At 30.9% G+C, this 12,569-nt stretch overlaps 1 protein-coding gene across 1 annotated transcript; it reads left to right on the plus strand.

Annotated features, from left to right (window-relative positions):
- The first annotated feature begins 3,360 nt into the window (after positions 1–3,360).
- On the plus strand, positions 3,361–7,570 carry LOC142642805 (uncharacterized). Its single transcript, XM_075817234.1, has 4 exons — positions 3,361–3,768; positions 4,012–4,143; positions 4,252–4,322; positions 6,726–7,570. Exons 1-4 carry the CDS (start codon positions 3,538–3,540, stop codon positions 7,129–7,131), a joined length of 840 nt encoding a protein of 279 aa, XP_075673349.1. The 5' UTR covers positions 3,361–3,537; the 3' UTR covers positions 7,132–7,570.
- The last annotated feature ends 4,999 nt before the right edge of the window (positions 7,571–12,569 follow it).

Consider the following 12,569-nt stretch of genomic DNA (forward strand, 5'->3'; position numbering starts at 1 on the left):
TCTCAAGACAAACCCATGCTTATGTGCTTGATGACCTGAGCCCTTTGCATTGCACTACAATTGTTTTATTGCAATTGCTGAATGGTGTTTAGGTAATTCTTTATTCCATTTTTTGGCAATTTTTGAATTTGAGATATATATATATATATATATATATATATATATATATATATATATATATATATATATATCTCCCCACCCCACCCCTCACTTCTTAGATTGAGCTCCTTGACTGAGTTCATGAAGTTTTTTCAGATGTGAACATTATTGCAGATGTTGGTAAAATTGAGTACCCTTTGCTATTTATATGGAATTCTCCTATCCTATATAGTTCATTTAATTTATGCTGACCAAACTATGTGTTCTTTAAATTAAAATTATAAAAATGCTGCTTATAATAACAAGACAAGGATTAAGAAACCATGCCAGTCTCGTATAAGGTAATTTTAGATTTTATAAAAAGACAACTATACTCTGCCTAGCGATAAAGTATATCATGTTTCTTTAATACCAAGTCACCAGCTGTTTTGGTGTTTCATCACCAATAAGTGATTGACACATGTCCCGAAAAAAACACATCAACTTACTCTACTAGTACAAATAAAAAGACTATTATCACTGAAATTTTTTCAAAGCCCGCCTCTTGGTAATATGGTTAATATGAATATGACAATATACTTGTATTAAATCTTGATTTTAAGAGCTAAACTCAGAGCATTTGCATCAAACAATGAACAATAGAAAAGGGTATCAATTTTACATATTTAAGTTCCAAAATCACCCACATCAATCAAGCTAAAAATGTGTAAATTTACAATGTTACTATAGTAATTGTGTAAATTTACATTGACACTATCACTTCACATTTAATTTGTTATTCTTTCTTTATGTATACCAAAAATTAAGGAAGAAAATGGTTAGTGGTTGTTGTGTGTAAACAAATATTTATATTTCAAGTATTTAGTTTTTTATTATTTCTTTACGTATCCCCATCTTTAATTTTTTATTCTTTCTTTATATATTACGAGTTTGAGATTTATATTTTTTAATAAATTTAGATTTAAATTAGGTTCTTTCAACCCAAACATGTATTTTTCTCATTATGTAAGTGTACAAAATAAATCAAAGTGGGCCAAAATGAACCAAAGTGATCCAAATGGATTGAATTGGACTAAATGGAACAAAGTGGACCAAATGGACAAAATAAGGCTGAATGAACCGAATAGGAACAAGGTGGACCAAATGGACTGAATAAGAATGAACAGACCAAACAGGACCGAAATGAACTGAATCAGACTGAAGTGGATAGACTCAACTGAATAGGACCAATGTGGCTTAAATAGAACCGAATAGAACTAAAGTTGACAAAATGGACTGAATAGAATGAAAGTAGACCGAATGGCCCAAATAGGACTGAAGTAGATAAAAGTGGACAGAATGGACTGATTAGGACCAAATAGGACTGAATAGAACCAAAGTAGAATGGACCGAATAGGACCGAAGTGGACAAAATATGACCAATGTGGACTGAACAGAGCCAATGTGGATTGAATAGACTGAATTGGACCGAAGTAGACTTTATAAGACCGAATAGAACTTTAGTGGAACAAATGGACTAAATAGGACCTAATGGACCGAATAGGACCAAATTGAACAGAATGGACTGAATAAGACTTTTGAATTTTTATAATTTTTAGGGCTCATATATCTAATTTCTAATGTCTATTTTAGTATTTTCTTTGTATTTTTAACCCAAAACTAAAGATTTTAGCCTAACTATAATAAAATTTCATACTTTTCAACCCAAAAATTAAGAAAAAAAAAAAGAATTTTTGAAATAAACTTAAGAGGAAAACCTATATAAAGAATCAATTTAAGACTCAATTATTCTAAAATGGTCTAAGAGGAATCGAAATTGACCAAGTGGACCGAATTGAATCGAGTGGATCAAATTAAAGGTAGTAGACTTAATTGAACGGAATAGAAATTGTTTAATTTTTAAAGAGAACAAATTATCTTCAAAAAAAAATTTAATAAAAAATTATAGATTATTTTACAATAAAAAATAATTATTTATCCTCACGCATCGCAAAGTCTGTGACTAGTGTACTACATAATTACCAATACTTTTGATGAATATTACATAATTACCATACAAGTTCATTCTTTTGATAGATTTATACTTAACTATATATAAAAATTAAAAATTAAAAAGAAAGGTTTTTATTTTATTTTATTTTATCGAGTTTTAACTTATGATGTCCGCTCCTAAAAAGCTCTATCATCAGGCCAAAACACCAATCAATTTTTTGTGTAGGCAACTTAAAGTCTTTTCAACCCAAAAATTAAGAAAAAAAAATTGAATTTTTGAGCTAAACTTAAGATGAAAACCTATATAAAGAATCAATTTAAGCTCAATTAGTCTAAAATGGTCTAAGGGGAATCCAAATTGACCAAATGGACCGAATTGGATCGAGTGGATCAAATTGGATTTTAGTACACTTAATTGAACCGAACATAAATTGTTAAATTTTTATAGAGAACAAATTATCTTCAAAAAAATTTAAATAAAAAATTATACATTATATTACAATACAAAATAATTATTTATTCTCATGCATTGCAAAGTTTATGACTAGTGTACTGCATAATTACCAATACTTTTAATGAATATTACATAATTACCATACATGTTCAATCTTTTGATAGATTTATACTTAACTATATATAAAAATTAAAAAGAAAGTTTTTTTTTTTTTATTATAAAATTTCAATCTATAATGTCCGCTCTTAAAGAACTTTATCATCTGATTAAAACACCAATAAATGTTTGGTGTAGGTAACTTTAAGTCTTTATCATCAGACCAAGACACCAATCAATTTTTGATGTAAATGAGGATTGAATTTCAAATATCTTATTCAACTATCTGAAACTGCACTAATTGAGCAAACTAAAATCCATTGAAAAGAGGGTTAATTTTACTATTTTGGTGTCTAAAGTAGCTTTTTTTTTTTTTTGAAGATAGTATCTTGAAGTTGAGATTTTGGGTGGGTTACAGTTAGCTCAACTGGTAAAATCTCTGATGATTGTATAAGAGATCTAGGGTTCAATCTCCGCCTACACCAAAAACTGATTGTTGTTTTGGTATGATGATAAAGAACGATCATCAGGAGCGGACGTCATAGGTTAAAACTCTCTCAAAAGTTGAGATTTTGGAAACCCGTTAAACACTTATGCGGTGTTTGGTAAATGAGTTTGAGTAATGTTATTTGAATGTTTTTGTTATATTTATGAGTAAAAATATGTGTAAAAATATGTTTAAAATGTTGTTCAGAAGTATGTTTAAAATGACCTATCAAGCAGACCCTCAAAATTTGAGGACTCCAAAAAGAAAAACGAAAAAAAAAAGAAGTTATCCTTAGAAAAAAGAAGCAGGGTTTAACAAATTCAAAAACCCTAAACATAATCTTAATCTGCATTGTCTTTTGTCTCTCACCAAAATTGTTTGATTTTGATTCTTTGACTCTCCGAAGAAGATGCCGTCTGAGGATTCGAAGCTCGTGAAGAAGGAAGAAGAAGAGGTCGAGGACGACGACGATGACAAGCCGATTCTCCATGGCCTCAAGAAGAAACTCTCAAATGCAAATGGCGCTCGTGGTTCAGCCAAATCTAAACCCAAACTCAAGAAGGAAGAAAGTGAAGATGAATACGATGACGATGACATCAAGCCTATCGGCAAACGGAGCTCTATTTCTAAACCCGACAAGGTTTTCAAAGTCTTTACCTTTTCTTTCTTTTTTGGCCTTAAATTTTGAAAAAGGTATAGGCTTTCCGGTTATATATAAGAAAGGAACCATTTTCATTCAATGGGTGCTTTTTGTTTAATATGGTAAAAATGGGGTTTGATTAATATTTAATGTTGTGCTTGTTTAGTAACCAGAGGTTTTGTTTGGTATTTATTTTTGAGTAATGGGTCTGGTTTGGTTTGGTTTTGTTTTCTTTTGTGGAAGGAACCGAGGAAGAAGAAGAGAACAAAGGAGGTGGAGAAGAAGAGCAAGGAGGTAGAAAAGACATCAGAGAAGAAGAAGAGGGAGAAGAAAGTTTATGATTTGCCTGGTCAGAAGCGAGACCCTCCTGAGGAGGTACAAATACGATGTTGTTTTTGTTTCACTTGGTTTTAATTTTTAGCATTCAAGATGTTTACTTTGAGGGTTTTTAAGTAATGGGATTGTTACTTTGTGGAATTTCAGAGAGACCCACTGAGGATTTTTTATGAGACACTCTATAAGCACAGCCCAAACAGTGAAATGGCGCAGTTCTGGTGAGTCATTTTGCCCCAATTGGGAGAATCCTTTTTAGTAGTGTGACATGCAGTTTTGACGTTGAATTTCATTTTGCTTCTATTATTTGCTTGGCTTTTAGAATGTAAAAAAGAAGAAGAGAAGAGTGATTGCCTAAAAGAAAAGAACATATGTGTCATGTTTTTCTTTCCTATTTCACCTTCTCTCCTTAAATTAGTCAAAGCAATTGGGTGATTAGTACTTGTGAATAGGAAGGATAGCCTTCAATGTCTAACCGAGCTCAACAAATGGTAAAAAAATTGTGAAGTTGGGGTTAAGAATGAATGATAAACACCGATAGCATGAAGAGTGCAGTGAAACCATATGAGCTCACACTTTACATATTATGAGAATGAGGATGAGTAACCCAAACGAGTCACTTCCCTATAAATTTGAAATGAAGAATAGGATACTTCTCTTGATGAGCTGTATCCAATGTATAAGACTTTATCTGGTAATTTGGATTGGTTAACCCTATTAGTGGGTGACATATGAGAGGATAGGTTCTGTATTATAGATAATTGCAGAAAGATTTTTTCTATTTATTCTTTTGTTTGTGTTGCACCCCCCCCCCCCCTTTTTTTTTACCAAAAGAACAAAAAAAAATTGTCTTTGTGTGTTTGTACGTGTGTAGAATTAGTAATCATATCATGCAACACATCACTCTGCATATCATCGAGTCTTTGTAAACTTGCTAATTGTATGTGTATATGTAGGTTTTGGACTTTGCTTTTGATTCAATCTTTCTGTTTTTAGTTTCATTTTATGTTTGTTTGGTTGTATTCATTTTTGTTTGATTGTTTGTACCTGTAATAAGATATATTTTGCAGTTCTTCCAAATTTTATTTTTATGGTACACCAAAAAATGAGTAATTGTTGGTGTTTGACTAAGAAACTTTCCTACAGGTTTTCATTTTCAAAGTAGCACAACTTTTCAGTGTATACTCTATGGATATGTTGCATGCCTATAAGGGATGGGTTGATATTAATATTAGCATTTAGTATAACAAGCTGTAAGTAGTTTGGGCTGCCCTAGATATTTTAGTCACTTTCAAGACATTATATTTTGGGGTGGACTAAGTTTTGATTTGTTAACAAATACGATTTAATGATCAATTATCTTTTCACCACTTTGCCCTTTGTTATGGTGTCACTCTTTTTGCTCCAAGCAAGGGAGCATCTTTAATCATGGAACTGGCTGTATATGGAGGGTGTACCTTTATCCCTCGCTTCCTCTATAATTTCTTGTTCAAGATTATGTCCAGCAAGCAGAATGCATATTGAAAAATTTAAGCCGTAACTAAAACCTAAGCAAATATATAGCAGCCCTTGAACTTGAACAGTCAATGTTAATGCTAAAATCATGGCACGGGTAAGCATAACATTTCAAGTACTTCAAGCCCTATACAGATGTCAAAAACTCTATATAGTGCCATTAATGCATTCAGGAACAAAACGATTTACCTTGTGACTAAATTCTTGAAAACCAAAAATTGTTGTCATCTAGCAAACAAGTCCATATAAACTATTACGAAGGTTACTTGGAAGGCAATCAGAATTCTCCATAATCTCTACTCATGTTAAACTAAATATCTTGCTATAATGCTATATATATGCTTAGGTTTCAGTTATGACTTAAATTTTGCAATATGCAATCTGCTTGCTGGACTAGTTGGTTGAGCAGCTGTTGTTGCCTCAGGAGGAAATTTTGGCTATATGTGATTTCAAAATGTAATCATGTCAGTGTAGGTGGATGATATGAATATCTTGCATTAAGAATGGGTGAGTTATTTTTTCATCTTTGATGATTTGATCCTTTTTTAAAATGTCATATTGGATCACTTTATATATAATCTGGACTTAAAAAGAAAAAAGCTTCTGTTTTAAGTACTCTATCATAGTCACTGTATTTTTTCAGTAAGAAAATAGTATCCACTTCTTTGGTCAGTAGATGCATATGGCAGATCACCTGGTTCAACCTCCAGTCCACTCTCTGTGTGAGTTCTTTTACCATTAACTATAAAAGATGACTGAGAGAGAGAGAGAGCACTAGTAAACTATGGACTTGCATAGTAGTTCCATGTATTGGAATGGATAAGTTTAGTTTCCTACATACATATTAGGCACAACCCCATCTGTTAGATCTTTGTGTGTTCTGTCCTTGTCCTTTTTTTTCAAATTTAGTGCTTCTTTTGGTGCTCATCATAATGTGAGACATAATTTGACATGATTTAGTAATTCTGCTCATTAGAGATTAGTTTGCCATACCATGTGATTGGGTTGACTCCTCCTCTTGCATTGATATGTACTTGTTTGTCTGTTATTTGCAATATAATTATAGCTAGGGTTGCATATCTAAAGAAATGTATTCAATTTGATTGTAGGATGATGGAATCTGGTTTGCTTTCCAAAGAAGAGGCAAAGAAAGTTTATGAGAAGAAGCAGAAGAAGAGTCTTCAGCAAAAGCTCAGTTCTCCAGCCAAAGTTGTAGCTACTTTGAAGCAGAGTACTAAGTCTGTTAGTGTTAAGAGAAAATTACCATCCTCCCCAGCTTCTTCGAACAAAAAGAAGACAACAGACTCAAAAGTTGCATTGAAGCAGTCTAAGAAACAGAAGATTGAAGATGGAAGCTCTGAGGATGAATCTGATGATGACTTTGTTTTGGCTAACAAGAAGAAAAAGCTATCCTCCCAAGTTTCTTCTAATAAAAAGAAAACGACCGTCTCCAAAGCTTTATCGAAGCAGTCTAAGCAAAGAAAGGCTGTTGATGAAAGTTCTGATGATGAATAGGATGATAGCTTTAAATTTGATGTGCCCAAACAAATGAGAAAGCAGCCTCAAGCAGCTGAATTATGTTTAACCTGAACTGATTAGGACCTCTCACATTTTGTTTACTGTCACTTGTTAATATCTTTGCTGATTGAACTTCTGTAAACACTAATAGTGGCAATTCCCTCATTGAGATGATGGTTTTACCACCCGGGGTGGTGACCTAGTGGTAGGAAGCCTTTATGACCTATCATATTTGTGAGCTTAGGAGTTCTGGGTTTGTGACAAGGCCCATTAGTGCCGTAATTGGTACCACCACACCATAACCCAATGCCTACGTAGTGTGGGGGTAGTGATCACACCAGTGAACCCTATTTATTTTTGAATGTTGGGCAGGCCCTTTTCTTGGTGGTACTTCAAACCAAAATTGAATTGCATGAGAACGCTCCTTTCCAAAGTCTATACTGCCTCAATTATCTTTCATGCTATTTTCTACGAAGATATTTCTCTTCTTTTTAAATGTCTGTCATAGTGGGCAATCTCCTTTTTGAATTTACTGAAAATCAAAGCAGGTAGAAAAGAAAAGAAAAGAAAATCAGTGCAGCTGGGAATAGGAAAGTAATTCCTTGGGCTATTCACTAAAATAAAATTATAAAAAAAGAGCTGTGGCTATAGCTTAAGTCATTTCTTTTGAGCTGGACTGTGATTCAAAATTAAATTTTTTACAATGGTAGAGGGTAATGAAGAATAATTATCTTTTCAAAAAATAAAGAAGGTAAAAGTGCCAGAGTTGATGATTTTCCTTAAACCATTTGTACAGTATGGGTTTGGTTGCCCTGCAAGCATCTCATTTTCTAAACCAGGAATTTCTGACCTTTCAATGAGAAAGGGAAGACTGGTTAACTAACTATATAGCGTTAAGCACCCGGGCCCATGGAGAGACTCTTCTTCAATTAGAAAATGCCAAACAAGTTTGACTGAGAGGGCAAGATTTCGAGGTCTCACAAACAGCTAAACTCCAGTCTCTTGGAAGGGTGGCTTTATTGTTAAGATAGTTTAACTTGGATTAAACTCTATTATCAAAATATTAAGTGACTTTGATTTTTGAGAAAAGAAATATTAAGTGACTTTTTATTGTTAAGACAATTTACTTTAAAAAAAAAAAAGTCTATCACCTAAATTTCAAAAAATAAAAAATTCTATTTCAAATTATAATTATAATTTTGTGTATAAGATTAAAATTATAAAAAAGTTTATCACCTAAATTAAAATTCTATTTCAAGTTAAAACTTAAAAAGTATAAGATTTATTATTTATTTTGATTATATATCATAATTTTGTGTTCTATTTTAATAAAACTTCTCTCTCTCTCTACTAATTTTTAAGATAGTTTCAATGATATTACTAAAATATTTTCTTTACTTTAAATATAATTAATAAATTTTTAATCTTCACACAACTTTTTAATGAATCTGTACCCTTGGGTAGATTGCTAGTTAAACCCCCCCGGCCCTCCCCAGCAAATAGCTATCGTTCTCGCACACTAATATGGTAACATTGTTGTTAAAATCAGAATTTTACACAGGAATTGTATGGGTTATAAGATTCTAATTTTCATAAATATTTAAAAAGATAAAAAATAGTTAGTAATGTGTTTGTGTGTATATATATATATATATATATATATATATATATATATATATATATAAGAATCTTCGACATTTATTTTTTAAAGTTTGATAGAATGGAACATTCAACACAAATTACTCAATGAGTACCAAAATTACCAATATCATACACTACATGATAAAATTTTAATTTTAGAAACTTAAGTTTCAAGAAATTAAAATTTCATTCCAACTAAAACTCTATTTATATCTTATTAATAGGATAGTATAATTTATATGAACTATTTTATCTAGGTTTTTAAGAAATTTACATTTTTACTCCAACTAAAATTCTATTACTAAAAATTTCAGACATTTAAAATAAATGTGATATTAATTTTAACTATCTATCATAATTTTGTATTTTAATATGGTAAAACTTGTACACTATATATGTACATATTAATATAGTTAATTTGGACTTATAAGTAGCTCACTAAAGGCCTGTTTGAGATCCGCTTATTTTGCTGAAACTAAAATTTTTTTGCTGAAAGTACTGTGGATAAAAGTAAAAGTTAGCAGAAATAGTACAATGGAATCTATAAATAGTACCAAAAAGTAAAGTGGAACCTATGAATAGTAGAAAAAATAAGATGAATAGTAAAATAAGTTGACAAAAATAATATTTTCAAATGGATACTAATAATTTTTTTTTCCTTTTACATAAAATTTTTAATTAATTCGTGCAATGCACAGGCATACTACTAGCATGTATAGAACAATATTTCATACTTTACGGTTCTTATAGAACTTTTTTTTTTTAAAATTTTGTGCCAGAAAAATCACACAATCACATATCCACAAAGATTTTGCAATTTAATATAATAAAAGGAAACGAATTTAACTCTTTATTTGAGAAAAAGAAAAGAATTTAAGTATAGATATCCTAGTTAAACTAGACTAGTTCTTATATACAATTGTTTTCCTAGTTTTTCTCTTTTAACGCAAGTTCTCTTTTTTCTGATTTTTATTTTTTATTTTTTAGATTCCTGTTTTCCTAGTTATTCTTTTTTTTTTTTGAATTTAATTAAGTATTTCCACTACTTGAGTTCTCCTAGAAGGGTTTGGTTTACCTCTGGTACTTTTTTAATTGAATGTCTCATTTTATTTTAAATACACAATAACAAAAGATAATGAACTTAATTTAATATCTACATTTTATTTAATTAGTCGGTGATGTGGCAATTTCCAACTTATTGTAATTTTTTTTTCTAAATTTAATTAAGTATTTCTACCGTCTGAATTCTCCTAAAAGGGTTTGGCTTACTTCCGATATTTTTTTAATTAAGAGGTCTTTTTTTATTTTAAATACACAATAACAAAGAGTAGTAAATTTTAATCTTCACATTTTATTTAATTAGTGAATAATATAATAATTTTTCATTAAAATAAAAGAAGATTATAATTTAAAAAGTACATGAGGGAAGCCAAACCCCTCCTTAGAAAGCCCTTATTATTTTTCCTAAACTCTTTCAAATATCACGGTGTTTTGAAACAGAAGCATAAACAATAATGGAGCAGAGGCACAGTCCATGTCGAGATACAAGTTCTTGGACTGATTCCAATGACTTTGATGAGCGAGAGAGAGAGGTTGCTGATATTTTGGTGGAGTTTTATCATCAACTTAACGAATATGCTCGTCCACAAGTTTCAGTATGGGGGGCTAAGAGAAAGAGGTCTGTACTCGATGAAACCTATTCTCCTGCCCAAGCATCTACTTTTCCAAATAATTCTGAGCCTCTGAGAGTTCAACCACTACGCAGTGTTCCATCAAACTCCTATACAAATACAACCATGAAAATCAACGATGAGTGTCTCCGTGCTCAACCTCTACGCACTGTTATTCCTTCAAACGATGGGTTATTTAGTTCTGGAACAACTAGTCTTGTTTGTCACAGAGAGCCCAATTCTTTGGTCTTGCACTTGAAGCCTATGAAAAAACCCACCAACAAAAAGGTATTTCGTTTACTTTTTTTTTTTTTTTCTATTCTGATTTGTTGGACTTGGAGGCGGTTAATCTGATTCTTCGCCAAATTTTAATTTTGGTGTGGTTTGTACTATCAATCCAGATAAAAGGTTAAACTGGTGCGGTAAAAAAATTGAACTGCTAATAATCATCCAAAATCAATAGATCTAAAAGTTTTTTATTTTTTATTTATTTTTTTAATAAAGAAAAAAACCCTAGTCGCCACCATCTTACATCATAACAGGTACGACATGAGGCCTATCCTTCATGTTCAGGGAACCCTAGCGGTCATGGAGGGCATACATGCATTGTGACCTATCCAACCCATAACACCTCTAGACTTAAACCACTATGATAGATTCCGAGTAAACAACTGCAACTACACTTGCTACATATTTGCAACCATGATATTTAGGAAAGTGTCTATGTTTGGTGTTATAATATTTTATTCATAGTCAGTTGCAAACCTAAGAAAATGAGAGGGATTGCGGAACAATCATACTAAAATTTAGTCACTCTATTAAGAATAGATTCACTTCTATATTGCCGGTCCTAGCTAATTTATTTGAAGATTCTTAGCCAACCCCAAAATTTTATGATCAAGGCTTTGTTTTAACTATTGTATAAAACTTAGGTACAATTTCTCATCTATTGTATTTTAAGTATAACAGGTAATAAATTACATCTAAGTTTTGTCCACATTGCAACACTAAGTATAAAACTTTTTTTAATAATTTGTTGAGATGATTTGTTATTATTGGTACATTATTACTTTTACATGAGTTATTGTTATCACTTTTCTTACGCAATCATCACAACATATCATTTTAACAAGTTATGAAAAAAAAAAAAAAAAAAAAAAAAGCCCAGAGGAGTAGGACCTCGTCTTTCTTGTTTGGATGAATTAGATTTCATTTCAAACAAATGAAAGTGCAAGGAATATGCACATTGTATAAGTATATCACGAAAATTGCAAACAACAACAACCAAGCTTGTGTTCCAAATTTTTGGGTCATCGTGAATCCTGAAATCGAGGTCAACTATATATATATATATATATATATATATATATATATATATATATATATATATATTTTTTTTTTTTTTTTTTTTTTTCTATTATCCATTCTTTCTAGAGTCATACTTTGTCTTACTTTCTTAATTGTTATTTTTAATTACTTCTACTAATATTATTGTCTTTCTCTACATTTTTTTTTTTTGTTCTCTCAACTTGAATTAACTTTATATTTCTTATTGGTATATTAATCTCTCTCCTTTGAACGTGATCAAATTGTCTCTAGCAACTCTTCATTGTATTTTTATTAATAGTTCCCCCATTTTTAAGTGAATTTTCCTTATTTGAAATATTTAATTGCCGTGTATTTTCACTTATCTATTTTAACACTCTCATTTCACGGACACTTATTTTATAAATATGTTTTCTCTTAACAACCCAACATTCAGTTTCATAAGGCATAGTTGGTCTTATGAGAGTCTTATAAAAATTTCACTTTTAACTTAAGAGAACTCCTAATGCATTTCTCCATTTCATCCACCCTACACAATTTACATCCTCTTTAATCTCACAATGTTTATAAATTATTTATCCAAAATATCTAAAGCTTTCGCTGTTTGGTATCTTTTGAGCATCAAGTTGTACTCTATTTTAGTTATACTTCATCGAAAAGCTTAAGATTCTAAAGCGTCTCGCCGTAGAACCCAACAGGTAGGTATTTTTTATTACATGCATGAATCTTCTTATATATTCTTTTCCTACAATACAACACTTCGGAAAGTTGTCTAAACAACAGGTAGGTATTTTTTAT

Source organism: Castanea sativa, chromosome 1, assembly GCF_040712315.1.
Source record: "Castanea sativa cultivar Marrone di Chiusa Pesio chromosome 1, ASM4071231v1".
Classification (NCBI taxonomy): domain Eukaryota; kingdom Viridiplantae; phylum Streptophyta; class Magnoliopsida; order Fagales; family Fagaceae; genus Castanea; species Castanea sativa.

What these genes read in the sequence shown, in the direction of transcription:
- LOC142642805 (XM_075817234.1), top strand. Translation starts at nt 3,538, where the DNA reads ATGCCGTCTGAGGATTCGAAGCTCGTGAAGAAGGAAGAAGAAGAGGTC. An exon ending in CTATTTCTAAACCCGACAAG is followed by an intron (nt 3,769 to 4,011) that starts GTTTTCAAAGTC and finishes CTTTTGTGGAAG; the next exon opens with GAACCGAGGAAGAAGAAGAG. An exon ending in AGTGAAATGGCGCAGTTCTG is followed by an intron (nt 4,323 to 6,725) that starts GTGAGTCATTTT and finishes ATTTGATTGTAG; the next exon opens with GATGATGGAATCTGGTTTGC.